Source organism: Chiloscyllium punctatum, chromosome 15 (genome assembly GCF_047496795.1).
Source record: "Chiloscyllium punctatum isolate Juve2018m chromosome 15, sChiPun1.3, whole genome shotgun sequence".
NCBI lineage: Eukaryota > Metazoa > Chordata > Chondrichthyes > Orectolobiformes > Hemiscylliidae > Chiloscyllium > Chiloscyllium punctatum.
This window is the reverse complement of record NC_092753.1, coordinates 38,947,616-38,969,242: the sequence shown is the minus strand read 5'-3', so window position 1 is coordinate 38,969,242 and position 21,627 is coordinate 38,947,616. Positions and strand designations below refer to the sequence as shown.

At 38.1% G+C, this 21,627-nt stretch overlaps 1 protein-coding gene across 6 annotated transcripts in view; it reads right to left on the bottom strand.

Moving 5' to 3' along the window:
- The window catches only part of tab3 (TGF-beta activated kinase 1 (MAP3K7) binding protein 3), a 128,547-nt gene that overhangs the window by 29,463 nt on the left and 77,457 nt on the right, over positions 1-21,627 (bottom strand). For 5 of the 6 annotated variants that reach the window (XM_072585015.1, XM_072585014.1, XM_072585016.1 and 2 more), the window contains 3 exons: positions 17,754-19,269; positions 14,834-14,994; positions 8,052-8,145 (listed from right to left, as the gene is read on the bottom strand). In XM_072585015.1, the coding sequence (XP_072441116.1) occupies positions 8,052-8,145; positions 14,834-14,994; positions 17,754-19,269 (1,771 nt within the window). The remainder of the gene's footprint in view (positions 1-8,051; positions 8,146-14,833; positions 14,995-17,753; positions 19,270-21,627) is intronic. The other variant, XM_072585019.1, reaches the window with a different exon arrangement.

The following is a 21,627-nucleotide window of genomic DNA, read 5'->3' as shown; positions in this document are numbered from 1 at the left end:
CATTTCATATTGAAAATATGAAACCTTCACTAAAGGCAAGTAGATAACTGGCACTGATGACTTGGAGGATTGTTTGGGGGGGGGGGGGGGGGGGTGATGTTTGGAGCAATGATAATCAGTTTATTTCATTTCTGCAATACATGACAGCTGAGACAAAGTAAAAATGCACACAACAAACATTCCATCACGTAATATAAATACTATTCACCATTATTTCAAACTGAACACACCAGGGAATAAAGTAATTTCCATACGGTATTGTTGTTAATACAATAGTTAAGGCAGAATATTACTACTCTGAAACAGAAGTGTGCCAGAACAATGGAGCTGATTTCTTTCCAAGCTGAGGTTCACTTGAATTATACATCATTGTGGTTTATTTTATATAAATGAATCTGTCAAACTACTTGGCAATTACAGTGACTTCAGGAAATCTGAAGAATTATATGGGACTGAAGACCTTAACTCTGTTTCTCAAATGAGTTTCTCAGCAACTTCTGTTTTTATTTCAGGAAATTCCTGTCTTAATAAGTTCATTCACTTTGTCTTTATCTACCCATAGAATGTGACCATAAAATAAAAACATTAAGCTAGTCTCGAAGCAGATATATTACAACATGACATTATAACACCAATCGTTCCAAAAAATAAACCATTGTGTAAAGTTTTGCTTCTTTGGGTCTAAATTCCATCCAATGCTTTTTCACTTGTTTTTCCCTACCTATTCTAACGAACTGCCTCATGCCAAAACTTTACTATTCTAAAATGAACTGCATTCAAATATTTTCATATTTCTCTTATGAACTCCAATGAGTCAGCTTTGGAGATGGAATTAAGACTTTTAAACACTAGTATCTCCTCAATTATGAACTAGTTTTAAGAACTACAATGAACTTCAATAAGCACAGATTCATAGATCAGAACTATCCAATTAACACTTGCAATAATGACAAAATTTACAACATAGTGTGCAAAAATTAGAAAATTATTACAAATAGAAATAAAATTGGGCAAAACAGAATTTGACTTTACCTGATCTAGGATGACTGTCAATAGTATTTGTGCAACAAATTAAAAATCTATTCCATTCTCTTGTATCAAAGCTTTTCACCTGGATGATAAAATCCAAGTATCATGAGGGTATCTTAATGCTGGAAAAAAGCCATGCTCCACAGGAGATGGTGTCAACATTCTAATCATCCTGCAAAAAACGGCCAAAATGTGCACAGCATCTCAGGGCTTCCACAGAACAATCAGTGTCAAATTTAACACAAAAAATAACATCTATAGCAAAGTTGAACCAACTTTGGTGTTCTCAGATATAAAAGTTAACACGAAAGCTAAAAACCAAGATGCTACACTTCCAGACTTAGGCATGCCACAGAAACCATTTATCTACGTGGTTCATTTGTGTATTACAATGTACTTTTTTCTCATCAATCCCTTCTCAAGGATGTTGCAAGCAGGACAAACTTAACAAAAAAGCCCACTCCATTGGAAAGAATTAAGAAATGATCGGAACAATTATAGCAATTCAAGCCTCTTTTATGTTTCAAGCACTGACATTAAATAATAGAAATGAGATTGCAATAGATGCCCCAGTAAAGGAATAAAAATAAAGCCATATTCAAATGAACAATGACAAAAACTGCAACAGATGCAAATAAACTTGGTTCAGCGATTACAAATAGATGCCTGAATATGTCTTTCACTGTGGGGCTAAAAAGAACATAACAGGGTCCTTTTTGAAATGATATTAATTTGTGCAGTGGAGGCACATAATACACAGATCATGGAAAACAAAAAAAAACAGAAGGTTGGCCTTCGTTTATAGAAGACTGGAGTACAAGATGGGGAGAAGTCCCACTTCAAATATATGAAGACCTTGTTAGACGACACCTCCAGTACTGAGTACAGTTTTGGGCACCATATCTTAGTAAAGATATGCTGATCTAGCAAGGATAAGAATGTAGTGCTGGGAAAGCATAGCAGGTCAGGCAGCATCTGAGAAACAGGAAAATCGATGTTTCGGGCATAAGCCCTTCATCAGGAATGCAATGAGTCCAGGAAAGATTTACTCAGATTATTTCGAGATGACGAAGATCAAATTAAGTGGATTACAAACATCTGGTAAAACTGTGTTGCCTGGAGCTCAGAAAGATAAGGAGTGATTTAATCTAAATTTTCATGACATTAAAGGATAGGGTAGTGCGAGATAAATAATCTCCATTGGTTGGGGAATCCAAGGCTAGAGGTCACAGCAGAACTCGAACTTTGAGGAATGAAACAGGAATCCATTGCAACATATTTGGTAATCAGAATAACATTTTGCAAATAGCAACTGATGCGAGGTTAACTGTTAAATTTAAATTAGGTTAATCCTTTTGGGTTTGACAAACCGCAAATGCATGTAGGACAAAAATGAATGTAGAATTAGGAGCATAGTGCTAACACCATTACCTAGTAATACAGAAGCCCAAACTATCATTCTAGAGATACGCCTTTGATCCAACTAACATTCCAGAGACACACCTTTGATCCAAACTAACATTCCAGAGACAAACCTTTGATCCAAACTAACGGTCTGGAGATACACCTTTGATTCAAAATAACACTATGGAGACACACCTTTGAACCAAACTAACACTCCAGAGACACACCTTTGATCCAAACTAACATTACGGAGACACACCTTTGATCCAAACTAACATTCCAGAGACACACCTTTGATCCAAACTAACACTCCAGAGACAAACCTTTGATCCAAACTAACACCCCAGAGACACACCTTTGATCCAAACTAACATTACGGAGACACACCTTTGATCCAAACTAACATTACGGAGATACACCTTTGATCCAAACTAACATTACGGAGACACACCTTTGATCCAAACTAACATTCCAGAGACACACCTTTGATCCAAACTAACACTCCAGAGACACACCTTTGATCCAAACTAACATTACGGAGACACACCTTTGATCCAAACTAACACTCTGGAGATACACCTTTGATCCAAACTAACACTCCAGAGACAAACCTTTGATCCAAACTAACATTACGGAGACACACCTTTGATCCAAACTAACATTACGGAGACACACCTTTGATCCAAACTAACATTACGGAGACACACCTTTGATCCAAACTAACATTACGGAGACACACCTTTGATCCAAACTAACACCATGGAGACACACCTTTGATCCAAACTAACACTCTGGAGATACACCTTTGATCCAAACTAACATTCCAGAGACACACCTTTGATCCAAACTAACATTCCAGAGACACACCTTTGATCCAAACTAACACTCCAGAGACACACCTTTGATCCAAACTAACACTATGGAGATACATCTTTGATCCAAATTAACACTCTGGAGACACACCTTTGATCCAAACTAACATTCCAGAGACACACCTTTGATCCAAACTAACACTCTGGAGACACACCTTTGAACCAAACTAACACTCCAGAGACACACCTTTGATCCAAACTAACATTACGGAGACACACCTTTGATCCAAACTAACATTCCAGAGACACACCTTTGATCCAAACTAACACTCTGGAGACACACCTTTGAACCAAACTAACACTCCAGAGACACACCTTTGATCCAAACTAACACTCCAGAGACACACCTTTGATCCAAACTAACATTCCAGAGACACACCTTTGATCCAAACTAACACTATGGAGATACACCTTTGATCCAAAGTAATGCTCTGGAGACACACCTTTGATCCAAACTAACACTATGGAGATACACCTTTGATCCAACTAACATTCCAGAGACACACCTTTGATCCAAACTAACACTATGGAGATACACCTTTGATCCAAAGTAATGCTCTGGAGACACACCTTTGATCCAAACTAACACTATGGAGATACACCTTTGATCCAACTAACATTCCAGAGACACACCTTTGATCCAAACTAACATTCCAGAGACACACCTTTGATCCAAACTAACACTCCAGAGACACACCTTTGATCCAAACTAACACTCCAGAGACACACCTTTGATCCAAACTAACATTCCAGAGACACACCTTTGATCCAAACTAACACTCTGGAGATACACCTTTGATTCAAAATAACACTATGGAGACACACCTTTGAACCAAACTAACACTCCAGAGACACACCTTTGAACCAAACTAACACTCCAGAGACACACCTTTGATCCAAACTAACATTCCAGAGACACACCTTTGATCCAAACTAACACTATGGAGATACACCTTTGATCCAAAGTAATGCTCTGGAGACACACCTTTGATCCAAACTAACACTATGGAGATACACCTTTGATCCAAACTAACGCTCTGGAGACACACCTTTGATCCAAACTAACATCCCAGAGACACACCTTTGATCCAAACTAACATCCCAGAGACACACCTTTGATCCAAACTAACACCCCAGAGACACACCTTTGATCCAAACTAACACTATGGAGATACATCTTTGATCCAAACTAACACTATGGAGATACATCTTTGATCCAAACTAACACTCTGGGGACACACTCTTGATCCAAATTAACACTCTGGAGACACACCTTTGATCCAAACTAACACTATGGTGATACACCTTTGATCCAAAGTAACACTCTGGAGACACACCTTTGATCCAAACTAACACTATGGAGATACACCTTTGATCCAAACTAACATCCCAGAGACACACCTTTGATCCAAACTAACATCCCAGAGACACACCTTTGATCCAAACTAACATCCCAGAGACACACCTTTGATCCAAACTAACACTCCAGAGACACACCTTTGATCCAAACTAACACCCCAGAGACACACCTTTGATCCAAACTAACACTATGGAGATACATCTTTGATCCAAATTAACACTCTGGAGACACACCTTTGATCCAAACAAACATTATGGAGACACACCTTTGATCCAAACTAACACCCCAGAGACACACCTTTGATCCAAACTAACACTATGGAGATACATCTTTGATCCAAATTAACACTCTGGAGACACACCTTTGATCCAAACTAACATTACGGAGATACACCTTTGATCCAAACTAACGCTCTGGAGACACACCTTTGATCCAAACTAACACTCTGGAGACACACCTTTGATCCAAACTAACATTACGGAGATACACCTTTGATCCAAACTAACATTCCAGAGACACACCTTTGATCTAAACTAACATTACGGAGATACACCTTTGATCCAAACTAACATTACGGAGATACACCTTTGATCCAAACTAACATTACGGAGATACACCTTTGATCCAAACTAACATTCCAGAGACACACCTTTGATCCAAACTAACATTACGGAGATACACCTTTGATCCAAACTAACACTCTGGAGATACACCTTTGATCCAAACTAACACTATGGAGACACACCTTTGATCCAAACTAACACTCTGGAGACACACCTTTGATCCAAACTAACATTACGGAGATACACCTTTGATCCAAACTAACATTCCAGAGACACACCTTTGATCCAAACTAACATTACGGAGATACACCTCTGATCCAAACTAACACTCTGGAGATACACCTCTGATCCAAACTAACACTCTGGAGATACACCTCTGATCCAAACTAACACTCTGGAGATACACCTTTGATCCAAACTAACACTCTGGAGATACACCTTTGATCCAAACTAACATTACGGAGATACACCTCTGATCCAAACTAACACTCTGGAGACAAACCTTTGATCCAAACTAACACTCTGGAGATACACCTTTGATCCAAACTAACACCATGGAGATATGCCTTTGATCAAATTAACACTCTGGAGATACACCTTTAATCCAAACTAACAGTCTGGAGACACACCTTTGATCCAATCACTATCGAGATACACCTTTGATCCAAAGTAACGCTCTGGAGATATGCCTTTGATCCAAACTGACACAATGGAGATACACCTTTGATCCAAACTATCATTATGGAGAGTTGAAAAATGTGATGCTGGAAAAACACAGCAGGCCAGGCAGCATCCGAGGAGCAGGAGAATGAACGTTTTGGGCATAAGCACTTCTTTCAACTCTGGTCTCACTTTCCCCTAACATTCTGGAGATATGCCTTTGATTCAAACTAACACTATGGAGACACACCTTTGATCCAATCTAACGCTATGGAGAGACACCTTTGATCCAATCTATGGAGAAATGCTATGGAGATACACTCTTGATCCAAACTAATACTATCGAGAGACGCCTTTGACCCAAATTAACACTCTGGAGACACATCTTTGATCCACACTAACACTCTGGAGATACGCCTTTGACTCCCGCCACAGCATGGGTGAAAGATGAAATCAATTAATAAATAAATACAGAATTTAAAAATTGGCCCAAGGATCATACAAATGATTAGTGATTTTTCTAAAAATCCATCTAGTTTACTAAAGTTCTTTCAGGATGGAAATTTGTTATCCTGACCCTGTCTGTCTGTTATGTTATTGCAGACCCACAGTAAGGCAGTGGTTTCTAAAGTGCCCTCTGACATTTTCAGATCAAGGGGAATTCAGGACAGGCATATCCCATGAAAGAATAAAGAATAAGTTGTACAACCGCTAAAAGACAGAACAGGCTCAACAGGCCAAATGTTCTGTTGCTACATTGCTGCAAACACTTGTGTGTGTTGTAAATGCAAACAAATGAAACAGGAGAATGTTCAAGTAGAGTACTGACAAAAAAAAGTAAAACAACCACAAAGTTTCACAAGTCAGATATGAGTTGAGATAACATGAGTGTTCTGTGCTCAGGTAGCTACATTTTTTGAGTGTCCTCTGGTTCATGATTTAAACCTTCAGTTTGGATCACATTCAATTCCACTGACAAGCTCTAAATAATCACCAAGACATTGAATTTTCACCTCTTAGTGTTACTGAAACTTTCATCCATGATTCTGCTAACTTTAGTTTTCAAATTCCAATGCACTCCTGGTTGGCGTCACATCTTCCACTCTTCTTAAACTTTATCTTATTCAAAACTACATGCTAGCTAGAATAACTAGCACAAAGTCCAAACTCTGCTCAGCCCTCAACCCTGTCCCCATTGACCTACATTAGTTTCCAGTTAAGAAATGCCTTAATTTCAAAGTTCCTATCCTTGTTTTCGGATTGTTCCAAGGCCTTACCACTCCCCATTTCTGTGATCACCTTCAGCCTGACATTTTTAAGATTCTTACATTTCTCTAATTCTATACCCATATGCATTTCCGGTTTTAATTGCTCCGCTAACTGTGATTGTGCCTCATGTTACCTCAAGCCCACAGGCTGAAATTTCTGCCTAACTCTCTCTACTTTGTTTTCTTCCTTTCAATCATTCCTTAAAACCTACTTCTTCTGCTAAGCTTTTCCATGTTGGTAGAATAAAACAGGCCCTAAAGGGGCTCATGCTCAAATTGTATTTGACATGACTCCAGTGAAGTACATACAGAAGATTTTACCACATTAAAAATTACTGTATAAATGCAAACGTTCATAAACAAACTGTAAATTTATCACAGTAGCAGATGATACTGAAAGTGTACTGGTTAGTCATTGCTGAAAGAACAACAATTACATTTTGTGCAAATTTTATGAGAAAAAAATACACTATACACCTGAAATGTTATGTTTCCTTTACAAATGCCGACTGAATTTCAGTTTTTAAAACAATGCTTTTGTCTAAGTAACAGGTGTTACAGAGAGATGGCTGAGTGGTCCAAGGTTCCAGACTCAAGGCATGTCATTCCTTGCCTTGCTAAAGCTTGGGAAATTCTGATCCTTTTGCATTAACTCTTGTGACGCAGCAGTGGTATCCTCACCCCTGGTTCAAGTTCCACCTGCTCCAGAGCTGCGTAATAACATCTCTGAACAGGTTGAAGAAAAATATCAACTACACAAGGTAATGAGCAAGAATGGTTTTGTTAAGCCTGCTTATCGAGCCAAGCATCAACTGTTATTTGCAATGAAGAGTAGGAATAAAAACCCAAGTTAACACATCCCTTACCCTCATGAAATGTAGTAAAGACCACAAACCTCTGGACTGTAAAAGGTCAATTTCTTTCAAAGTACAGTCAATGTCTATTTGAAGTTGTCTGTTTAGGCTTCGCAATCTAGTCATCTCCTCTGGCTGTGAAGACAAAATAGGAAAATACAGATTCCCTTAAACAATTCAATACACTACTGTACTCAGATTGATGGTCCACAAGATATGACTAAGATGCTGCCTTGGATAATAGTAGTTGATATTACAAGTACCAAATCTATAAGGAGAATCTGATATTTCTGTTTTGACACAACTTCTTTTTAGAGGTGGTGTCTGAAAGAGCGCAATCCCACAATAATAATGACTTTTCAGAAATCAGACACACATTTGGTTTCCATATTGTGACAGCTATACTATGTCATCATCGCAGGACCTTTGTGTAACAATTCCACAATTTGAGTGACAAAGTAATACTGATATTCTACTGTTCAAATTTTAAAAATCACTTCTACACATGGATTTACAAAACCAAACCAAATTGATAATAACCAATTGGTGTGGTAGAATCGTTAGCTTCAAATTATCAGTACTCAATGTGAATCACTAGCTTCTGTAAATGATGATGCATTTGAAGTGTAGCAGTCAGGTAATTGGGTAGCACGGATGAGATAACCAATTCAGCTAGAACAAAAATCCTTCATGCTCATCTAGTTACTGTAATCTAACTTTATTAGATCATTAAATAAACCAATAGGAAATCTTGTTTTCAAAGTGGAAAATTCTAACATAAGATTCAATGCGAGGAATTGAAAAAATCCTTTCCCAATAAATCATGTAAGGAATTTGGAGCTACATTATCTCTCCAAACCACAATGTGAGAGAAGAATAAATGAAGCATTTTAAAAGGATCAGGAAAATAACAAATGAACCAAAATGGTCATAGGTGAGAGGGAAAAGTTCCATGTGAATTATAAGTCAACTTGACTACCAACAGTCAATTTATCATAGTACTTCTCAGCTTGGGAAAGCAGAAAACCAGCTTAGATTATGAAGACTGAGTGAACCCATAATTATTAGTCCCATTCAGTAGCCAATCAAAAAGCGATGAGATAAGGCATTTATCTAATCATGAGTTCCTAGACTTTCAAGCAATAGGACATTTTTGAAAAGTAAAAACGACTCTCTGCAACCTACGGCTGAAGTACAAGAAAATCAGAAAATAACTCCACCACAGCTTTGTGTTCATTTGTCAGAAATAATCTGTACAGAACCAAGACATGACCTAACCATGTCTCAGAGGTCTGGGTGGCCTGTTCTCTCATGTCAGTACTCTATCAACTTCAGTTCAAAAGATTAAGTGAAAGTGTTTAAATTAATTTGGATGGAACTAGATGAAATCAATTTTGTTCTTACAATTCACTTGCTAACTTTTCTGTCTGCCTGTTATACTTTAAGATGTGGACATGTTCCATCAGTTTGCTGGATAGACAAAAAGCTATTGCTACCATTTAACAATTTTTGATAAAGGAAATATTGAGGGAACAATGCTTGAACAGCCAGTTGTGTCTCAGATATAAACACAAATGTGGTAGATTTGCAGGAATCTGCAATGTGTGGAGGCTTAAACTAAATGGTTAGTAATTAAGATCATATAATTTTCTCTGCAAAATTATGGTGGAAATTTTCAAAATACTAGCAACATTGTGGAACCCAAAATTTAAATAGCTGGATAAGAATTGATACCAATTTGCATAATACTGTATATACTCATGTAAAAGTTGATCTCTTGTAAAAGTCGACCCCATTTTTTTGGCCAAGAAATCTTGTATTTTTCATAGATCTCATGTAAAAGTTAACCCTACTATATCACATTATAAACTTCTCACAAAGAAATCTGCATGTTCCCATTAACCCACTTAAATGAAATCTCATTCATTCATTCATACTGGGAACCCTACTCATTGCTTTGTTTACTATATTGTGTCTCTACTCATTCATTCATCTACTTAGCCCACTTGTTTACTACAGCATGTTTCGATTCATTCATTCATTCAGACGGGTACTAAGTCTGTCTGTACTTATTGCTCTTGGTTCACCATACATCCAGAAGTTAATATCATTAAAAGGTTAATCATTTTAATTGTGCAATTATATCTGAATAAAAGTGAGATATATTAGTTACATTTGCCTTTAATTCTTTGACAAATTTGTTAATTTTGTTGAGGTTCATTATATATGAGATGATGCAATAAGGCAAGATTTAGGATGCACAGGATGGGGAAGGAAACTGCAGGGGATGGGCACAATTGAAATGTGGAGCTTATTCAAGGAACAGCTACTGTGTGTCCTTGATAAGTGTGTACCTATCAGGCAGGGAGGAAGTGGTCAAGTGAGGAAGCTGTGGTTTACTAAAAAAGTTGAATCTCTTAAAAAAAATTGTTAAATGGTAACAATAGCAATAACTCAAGAGAAAGAAGGCAACTCATGTTAGGATGAGATGTGAAGGCTCAGATAGAGCACTTGAGAATTACAAGTTAGCCAGGAAGGACCTAAAGAGAGAGTTAAGAGGAGCCTGGAGATTGCAGAGCCTTTGGCTTTGATCTTTACGTTATCATTGTCTACAGGAATAGTACCAGAAGACTGGAGGATAGAAAATGTTGTTCCTTTGTTCAAGAAGGGGAGTAGAGACAACCTGGTAACTATCGACCAGTGAGCCCTACTTCAGTTGTGGGTGAAGTGTTGGAAAAGGTTATAAGAGGTAGGATTTAGAATCATCCAGAAAGGAGTAAGTTGATTAGGGATAGTCAACACAGTTTTGTGAAGGGTAGGTCATGTCTCACAAATGTTATTGAGTTCTTTGAGTTGGTGACCAAACAGGTTGATGAGGGTAAAGCAGTTGACGTGGTGTATATGGATTTCAGTAAGGCATTTGATAAGGTTCCCCATGGTAGGCTATTGCACATAGTACAGAGGCATGGGATTGAGGATGATTTAGCTGCTTGGATCAAAAATTGGCTAGCTGAAAGAAGACAGAGGGTGGTGGCTGATGGGAAATGTTCATCCTCGAGTTCAGTTCCGAGTGGTATACCACAAGGATCTGTTTTGGGGCCACTGCTGTTTGTCATTTTTGTAAATGACCTGGATGAGGGCAGGGTTAGTACATCTGCGGATGACACTAAGATCGGTGGGATTGTGGATAATGACAAAGGATGTTGCACGTTACAGAGGGACATAGATAAGCTGTAGGAGCTTGGCTGAGAGGTGGCAAATGGAGTTTAATGCGGAAAAGTGAGAGGTGATTAACTTCGGAAGGAGCAACAGGAATAAAGAGAACTGGGCTAATGGTAAAATTCTTGCTAGTGTAGATCAGCAGAGAGATCGCGATGCACATAGATCCCTGGAAGTTGCCACCCAGGTTAATAGGATTGTTTAGAAGGTATATGATGTGTTAGCGTTTATTGACAGAGGGATTGAGTTTCAGAGGTCATGTTGCAGGTGCATAAAAATCTGATGCAGCCACACTTTGAGACTTTCGTACAGTTCTGATCACCACATTACAGGAAGGACGTGGAAAGCTCTGGAAAGGGTTTAGAGGAGATTTACTAGGATGTTGCCTTGTTTGGAGGGAAGGTCATATGATGAAAGGCTAAGGGACTTGAGGCTGTTTTTGTTAGAGAGAAGAAGGTTGACAGGTAACTTAATACAGACATAGAAGATAATCAGAGGGTTCGATATGGTGGAGAGTGAGAGCCTGTTTCCTCAAATGGTGATGGCTAGCATGAGGGGACAAAGCTTTAAATTGAGGGGTGATAGATATAGGACAGATGTCAGAGATAGTTTCTTTACCCAGAGTAGTAGGAATGTGGAACGCCCTGCCTATAACAGTAACAGACTCATCAACGTTAAGGGCATTTAAATAGTCATTGGATAAACATATGGATAAAAATTGAATAGTGTAGGCTAGATGGGCTTCAGATTGGTTCCACAGGTTGGCACAACCTCAAGACGCGAAGAACCTGTACTGTTCGCTGTTCTATGAGAGTAAATGGGAGGTAAATGGAAGAATTTGTGAGAAAGTTCAAGACGCTTACACATTCAGAATTTAATACATGTTTCATTTTAAGTGTGCCATTATACCAGGCCATGACGATGTCGAACAGTGTGATTTTGTAGGATTTCAATGAATTTTCGACATGTTAAATTTTCATACTGGTATGCATAAATAAAATTTACTTCCAGAATTGCCTTGTTTTTCTTGCTCTTATCCAGTAATTACCTTTGCTGTAATAAATTGTACTGTTCTTCTTTACCCCGGATTAGTTGGGCGATCAAATTAACTTCTCTAATAATACGGTATTTTGAACTACAGCATGAGTTTCTGCCCCTCAAAACTAATGTCCATGTAACAGTCGACCCCAGAAATTGAACCTTTAAACATAGTCTAAAAAAATGTGACTTTTACACTAGTATACACAGTCTGTTCAAATCAAAGGAGGTGACAGCCAAGTGGTAGTATCGCTGGACTTTTACTCCAAGGACTCAGGTAATGTTCAGGGGTCCTGGATTCAAATCCTGCCATGGCAGATGATAGAATTCGAATTTGATAAAAATCTGGAGTTAAGAGTCTAATGATGACCATGAAACCACTGTCAATTGTTGGTAAGAACCTTCTGGTTCACCTATATCCTTTAGGGAATGAAACTGCCATCTTACCTGGTCTGGCCTATATGTGACTCCAGACCCACAGGAATATAGTTGACTCTTAACTGTGACAATTAGGGATGGGCAATAAATGCTGGCCTAGCCAGCGAGGCCCATATCCTGTGAATGAATGAATAAAAAAAAAGAAAAAAAGCCATTCAGCCTAAGTATTCTATGTCAGCATTTACATTCTACTCAAGCCTTCTCCCAGCTTTTCTTATCTAAATCTATCATATCCACCTATTCTCTCTTCTACCTCAATGCTCATCAATTTATTTCAAACTCTCTGCATGGAGGCAAAATCCACACTGTCACCACACTCTATGTAAACAAGTTTGTTCTGAATTCACTATTGGATTTCTTGGTGACTATCTTACTTTGACGGCTTCTATTTAAACTCTGCCACCTAACAGGAAGCATTATAACCATTTCTACATCCATCCAAAATGCACTGATTTCATACACAGATACTTGCAAACAAATGTACAGTTTAGAAAAGTTATTTTGGCCTTAAAATAGTTTAAACAAACTCAATTAGTAAATTTGAACCTGCAAGTTTTCCTCCCCTTTTGTGTAATTGATGATTATTAACCTCACACATGCCCCCATTTATGTCACCCAGTTAGACAGTGCAAGCAGCATAACAAGCGGCCAGTCTTGAAGAAACTGAAAGATGCTACATCATATTAAATCAGTTAGAAAACTTTTAAATGTTAAGATTTCAATAAGAAACATTAAATCTTAAGCGAAAACTATAATGAGTCAGTAGCACTTTCCAACATCAGTAAACACTTGAGTTAATTCATGGACTTGTTCAATGTTGATTCAAGCACACAAATTAGAAGTCTGCTTCATGGATATCACTACTGGATTTTGATGTCCCCTATGAAGTGACAATAATTATGACATTTTAATCCTAAAACATATACAACTTGAAAAAAAAAACAAGGTAAATGGGTCCTGGTATATTGTACTGAGAACAGCAAAAGGGAGTTGCTAGCAAAATGTTTATTGTCCATGTCTAATTTGCCCAGGGGAAGCTTGAGACTTCTGGAACCAATGTTTAAATGGTCCAGAATTCTGTCAGGTGGAATTTTCCAGAATTTAACTCATTGTTGACACAGGAAACATGACACATGTCCAAGCTGAAAAGAAGAAAACCTTGGAACTGATGACATTGCCATCCATCTGCTATGCTCTTCCTCTCATTTGAAACCAATTTGATAAAGTTACAATGCACCAAGGCCGTACTGTGCTGTAAATAAAACTAATATAGGTATAATATTTAACTGTTTTTCAAGAGATAAAATGTATTGATGAGCTGCAAATTAACATATTACGGTTGATTGTTCTCTCAGCAAATAGTTTATCTTTTGCATATGTACAAGAGAGCTAATGAATTTCTATGTCAACCAGAATACTATCCAATACATTTTTACTAGGCAGTCCAGAAAATATGGTTTAATTTGATAATAGTCTGTCTATCACTGAAATCCAGGAATTTTCCTGAAAACAACTGTATTAATTTAATATTTGCAAACACTCTAATTACTTCACAAAACATAAATCATTTAGAGTCCGATTACTTGATTAGTTTTTGACTTCCAAAATCTCAAAGCTGTATCACACAAAAATAGGATGTTACTCATGCCAAATCCATAATCCATGTCTAAACTGCTGAGGGCTTTCACTCCTTTGCTCACTGAAAAGTATGGATTGCATGGATGTACACTGAAACGGGAATAAATATTCAATATACATGTTGAAAAGTTTGAAAAGTACAATACAAGCATCCATACAACCTATCACGAGGGTGTTCTAATTGAACCAAGAAAGACGATTGTTCAATGGTACTAAATCAATTTGTGAGTTCAATAGCAGCTTAGCTTTGAATGAAGCAGATGGGCGGGTCAGGTAGGATGCCTTTCCATTACCATTGTGAAACTGACGTACAGTTTTAATAGAATGCCTTGACAAACAGGAACTGATGGCCTCCAAAGGGTATGATACAAGACATGTCAATATAAATAGATCAACTTAAGATAAAGAACCACAAAGTTAAAGCCTATTCTATTGAAATATCCAAATTATTTGCTTCCCAAATAAACATCATTTAGAGTAGTAGCCTTACTGTAGGTATTGACGTGTTGGAGTTCACTCTCCTCAGCCGTCGTTGCATTAAATCATATTCCATTTCATTGACCTCAGCCTTCAGCTTCTCCAGCTTTTGCTTTTCCAGATTTAATTCTTTTAGTAATCGCTCCATTCGAGCTCTCTGATGAAGCAATAGTGCTGAATACACATCGTAAAAATCAGTTAAGAGCAAAAAACGTGACATCTAGCTTAGTCAGACAAGCATAATAATTAGCACTAAGTACAGAAATGACCCTGGTTAAACCAAGGTTAACAAAGTTAAATAAACTATTCTCTAAGTATTTCTTTTCACTGACAAGAAAATGTAAAAAAAACTAATTGCCTGTTGTCAGTAACTCAAGCATGCAGAATAACAAGTACATCAACTTGAGAATTTTCTTTGTACATTCAAAGTCATTATAAAAATAAAATTCAGAGGCTCACTCTGCATTGAGGAACGTATTTACTTTCAGCAGATTATTTATAACCCTCTTAAGTGACAGCACAGCTAAGTCAGCAATTCTAGCCAATGTCGACTACAGTGGGTTGATAAAATGATTAAGACTCAATCATTCCCGCAGGAATACACTATAAACTATTGCATATTTAAATGAATAATAGTTTAACTCTACAATCTCTGAAGCACTGCAGCCTGAAAATCCTTCATAATAATATTCACATTAACAATTCTTATTATTGTTCATGCCAATTAACTTTGCATAGGTGTCAAATCTGGTCATGCTATAATGTGATTTACTCACTTAAGTGACAAACTTTAATGTGAAAGTTTAGTTTTAATACTGTAATGATTAATTTTGTATCTGAACTTCTGATCCTATATTTTACTGTTCATTCTGGCCCAAATTACCTATGAAAAGCAAATTTTCCATTACAAAAATACAAGCACCAAAAACATACATCAGAATTATTGTAGTGTAACAGCTGAGAGATAATCAGAAAATTAATTCCATGATCCAAAAATAAAACACAAAATTTGATGCATGATAATTTAGTCTAATTAAACAATGACAAATAAAGATGGAGAAAGAGTCCCTTAAGCTCGTCATGCCTGTGTCAACTATTTAATAACAAGTTTTCCTATTAGTCCCTGCTCTTTTCCCCACAGTCCAATAAATATTTCCCTCTAGGTATATATAGGTGTAGGACGTGTGACTGCCAAATGAGACATTTTATTGTAAAACTGAATGATTATTTCCACCTTAATGTCTGTAATCTGAGGTCAGGCATAATGCAGTAGGTACACCAAGCTATACAAAAATCCACTTGACGTATTTACTAAATTATTTCACAACTTTGGGACTCAAAAGAGTCGGTGCTCTTTTTCCACACAAAGAAAAAGTGTCACCTGCAAGCAAGCATCGAGAAAGGTTTTAAAAAGCTCTGGTGAGGTGAGGGGAGGTGCATCTCAAATTTTGAAATTAAAGCGACAAGCTTGACAACCATTTGAGCAGAAAAAGGGTGAAATTCAAAACCCAGAGAGTGGATGGTGGTAGAGATCAGCCAAAACATAGAAAGTAAGAAAGGAACAGGGAATGACACTAGCCAATCTGACTTATTCTTCCAAATTGCACATGCACCTCAGGAAGGACATACTGGCACTGGAACGTGTCCAGCGGAGATTCACATGGATGATCCCTGGAATGACAGGTCTAGCATATGAGGAACGGCTGAGGATACTGGGATTGTATTCGTTGGAGTTTAGAAGATTAAGGGGAGACTTAATAGAGACGTACAAAATAATACATGGCTTGGAAAAGGTGGATGCTAGGAAATTGTTTCCGTTAGACGAGGAGACTAGGACCCGTGGACACAGCCTTAGAATTAGAGGGGGTCATTTCAGAACAGAAATGCGGAGACATTTCTTCAGCCAGAGAGTGGTGGGCCTGTGGAATTCATTGCCACGGAGTGCAGTGGAAGCCGGGACGCTAAATGTCTTCAAGGCCGAGATTGATAGATTCTTGTTGTCTAGAGGAATTAAGGGCTACGGGGAGAACGCTGGTAAGTGGAGCTGAAATGCGCATCAGCCATGATTGAATGGCGGAGTGGACTCGATGGGCCGAATGGCCTTATTTCCACTCCTATGTCTTATGGTCTTATGGTCTTACCTCCAATTTTATGCCTTCCTTTAATCACAGACAAATAATTATTGTTCACAATTATCTATATTAATTTTAAATAATCAACTTACATCTCCTTGATGAAGCCCTACAATAACTCCTATTTATTTCCAGAAGGTGAAGGTGGAGTGCTAAACTTGCTTTGCTAGTGTTAAAATTATCATACAACCCATGTTCTTCCAACTGTCAAGCTAAATAAAGTTATGCAAGTTTAGACTGAGAATATTGCTTGCAATCTTCCGCATTCTCCCTTCAAAAACACACCTGATGGTTGTTAAGTTACCATAAAGAATACGGAGCAGTGATAGCTAAGTGGGTCAAGATACAGATAAACATGACCTGATTCAACAGTGGAACTTGCATGAGGGGGTGAAATAGCCTGTAACTCCTAATATTTTGTATTTAATTTTCTAGCAGAAAATGAAGTAAGCTCTTAAAAACTGTTTTGGCAGTGCATGAATCAAAATTGTTTTCCAAGCACAACTGGAAAACCAAACAAAACAGTCTAACATTTTGCCTTCATATTGATCTATGTTATTAATAAATGCAATATGTGGTGAAATAACTCAGTCTATCACAAACTTATGATTTTTATTCCCAATTTACAATCAGAAATTACTGTCAATTACTATCAAGTTGCAGCATATATCCAAAATACCTTGAAAAACATTGCCTATCTCACACGCATGGTGTAAATTGCATGAGACAATTCAAAACTTAACCTGTGCCCTTGCAATACAATGAATAAAAATGCCTACATTTTGTGAAAGCGTACAGTACCTTGAGTATAAGCATAGTCATCTGACCCAGAACTCGATTTTCTCCGCTGCTCCTCATTTCGTTTATTGACACTAGATCCTGTTACTGCTGATATTGGTTGTATGGGTTCTGGGGCTCCTGGATGCTCTCCATGGCAGTCAACTAAATTCAAGATGCTCCCAGGTTCAAAAGTAGGTGATGCTACACCTCTTGAAATTGAAGGTGGTCTATTTGGGGAAACTGTAATTTTGAAAGTATATTTAGTATTTGGCTGAGTTACAACTACACGAGGAGAGTTCACTTGGTTACTGCCAGCAGTTGTAGACCTAGGTCGTGATGGTTGATGATGAATATATGTGGGTGGTACAGTATACACTGGCTGTGGTTGAACAACGCTCATTTGTCCAGACATTCCTCTTGATGGTGAGCTAGAAGGTGAATTGGTGGCAATATACAGCGTAGGCTGATTCCGTAAGGCAGGTTGATTACTTACGGGGGACGAACTTCGAGTAATGTTAACACCAGGTCTTTGGGGTGTTTCCAATTTGATTTCTATTTGATTTTTCATAGGACCTTTGGACAATCCAGACACCGAATAAGGGATGTAGGACAGTGATTGACTGCCTTGCTGTGGATAATTCTGTGGAGGCTGGTACGGAAGGTGCGTCATTGTGGGAGAACTAATAGGCATGAAGACATGTGAAGTCTGATGACCTTGTTGGTTTGCTTGTACTTGATGCTGGGGAGAACTGTACGGCGAGCTGAACTGTGATGGAGGTGGTGATCGAAATGCCTGCTGAGGAAGCTGAGGCTGCTTCGGAGAATACTGAGAAGGTTGATAGGTCTGCTGTGGTTGATAAACAGGTGGAGGATGATGATTATACTGTGGAAGAGGACATTGGCTAGAAGTCCAAGCTGTGTTCTGGGGAGTCTGTCGTCCAGATGCTGGCCTAATGTAAATAGAATTACCAATCCCATAGGGAGTATTCTGCATCTGTGATGGACCACCATGTATGTGCAAAGCAGTAGGAGTAGTCTGACCAGATGGCACATTCTGTGACAAGGTTACGGTAATAGGGTTCATGGTGTACCGAGGTATGGGCTGATATGTTGGAGAAAGACCTTGCATAGGTGATGTGTTCATGCTTGGTTGAAGGGACGTTGGCTGTTGAGACTGTGGGGGAGGCGTACCTGTGTTCCGTCCCTGGTCATTTACAAAGAAAGGATTGTATCCAGATGGATTAGCTACAATTGCAGGGGCAGAATGTGGCTCCTGTATAAGTCGCACAAGTGGTTTACCACCTCCACGCTGAGGATCAATGTGGCCATCACTTGTGCTGTGGACCAGCGTTCGACCCCCATTGATTTGACCACCATCCCCTGCCTGGTATGTTGCTGGAGGCTGGATACCCAGATTAATCTGCAGCATGTGGTTTCTGCTCATTCTGGCGTCATCAGGGCTGTGGTACTCCCCATAAAGGTATTTGCTGCTTTCTTGGGCAAGTGCCAAACAACAGGCTTCCAGATTACTGTTATTCTTAATTTAAAGAGAAATTAAAAATAAGTTATTTTTGTTCCACTGCAGCTTAAAAGTAACACATGGACAGTTTCAAACATTCAAATTCTAATATGAATCCAATGTACAAGAGTAAAATATTGATCAAATTATGTAATAAAGTTTAAAATCACTAGAGTTATTACAAGTACTATACAATGCCATGATAAGGAAGAGGTGGTACCAGCTGTTCTATTTTGCTAATTAGCAAGGAAGTGTCAAGTTATTTTGAATTGTGACAAATACTAAACTTCTAAGAATTGAGAAATAAGAAGTAAACTTTTGAGGATGTATTTTCAATAGCCTAGCCATTTGGAGTCAAAATACAGATCAAAGAGGAAAAACAAAAGCCATTTTGCATACTCTATCTGGGCTACACAGTGCTCACACTACTTATTGCTGTGAATAGCATTAAATCCCAGTGTACCAATACCCTCAGAATATAGGGACATTCAAAAAAAATCTGAAATAGACATTAACTTTGCACTTCATGCATTTTCTGTGCTTTTTAAACCTTGCTTTTTTTAAAAGATGTGTCTGTGGCAAATACAGTAAATGCTGGCTACCCTTGGTACCTTGTTCTGAAACTTATTCTTCACTTCTAATATAAACTGTGCATTAAAGTGAACTTTTCAATTGATATGGGATGGGGTGTCGGAGGGAAAGACGTATTACAGTAAAGTCCTACACTAGCCATATATTTGGCAGAATGGGAAAATTAGTGACCAGATAAATTTACTGACTAAGATCAGCTAAATTAAAGGAGGAGTCAAACATCAATTTAATCTATGCTGTTCAAATACCTTATCATAGGGGTGCATGCTTCAGTGCACCATTGGGAAGTGCCATCTCTGCAAAAGGAATGGAAATGGGAAATGGAGCACGAGTTCATATCCACTCTGTAGCACGTTCAAATGACAAAAACCCAGGTTTGAAGAAAATCTAATACAACCCTTGAACTACTGTATCGAACAGTGCAAAGTTTATACTGACCAGCAAATCAGAACAACAGTGTTTTGACTATCACAATTATCCAGGTTGATATTATGACATATAAAACATTATTAACTTTTTTCCTGATTAATTACTATTTAATAAAAAAAGATTGGTTTTCCACAAATCAAAATTTATAAGCTTCATGCTCTGTATTTTGTCCATGCCATGTATCAGTGTACTGTACAGCATATCATGATCTGTTATTCAGGGTTACCAAGGTGGCAAGATATACAGAAAATTCAAACAAACTTCAGAAGGATGCAATGTCGTTTTTAGCAACTTAAATTCCAACTATTCTAGAATGATGGATCATCACAATTACCACAGAAAAAAGACAAAGAAAAATTAATATGGACAGTTTTCATTCAAACCCTGGTAGATGTGATTCCACTGTACAAATCAGACACTATTCAGTATGATATTGGAAGTTTTCTTGAGTACATTATACTGTGGAATTTCTTTATTCATTCATGTGAGTGCTCCTGGCTGAATTACTGAAGTCCATTTGTTGTGGGCACATCCACAATGCTAGTAAGGAGGAAATGCCAGGATTTTCAACCAACACTGAAGGAACAGCAATATATTTCCAAATCAGATGAAGAATGGCTTGGATGGAACTTGTAAATAGTGGTGTTCGCATGCATCTGTTGCACATGTCCTTCTAGATGGTAGCATGTATGGTAGGTGCTATCAAAAGAGGTTTGGTGAGTTGCTGCAGTGCATCTTGAGGATGGAGCACACTGCTGCTCCTGAAAGTCAGTGTTTCTTGATATGAAGCAAAACAAGCTACTGAATGGAGTCAAGCTTGAATGCTGTTGTCGCTGCTGTCATTCAGATAAGTGAAGAGTATTCCCTTACGCTCCTAACTTATGTCCAAGAGATAGTGGACAGCATTAGGGAGATAGGAGGTGAGTTACTCACTGCAGGATTCCTGGACTCTGACCTGCTCTTACAGCCACTACATTTATATGGTTAGTCCAGTTCACTTTACACACTCCCACTATGTTCACATGGAAAAATTTAGTGATGCTATTGAAAGGGGCGGTAGTTAAATTCTCTCTTGTTGGAGATAGTCATTACCTGGCAATTATGTAATACAAATATTACTGGTCACTTGTTAGTCCAATACCTGAGCTTGCTGCATTTGGACATTAACTGATACTGTATCTGAGGAGTCACAAATGGAGCTAAAAAATTCTGCAATCATCAGTGAACTTCCCCACTTCTGATCTTTGATTGGAGCAGTTGAAGGTGGTAGGGCCCAGGTTACAATGCTGAGGAATTCCTTAAGGGGCGTCCTGAAGCTCAGATAATTGAGTTCAAATAACCGCAGTTATCTTACCA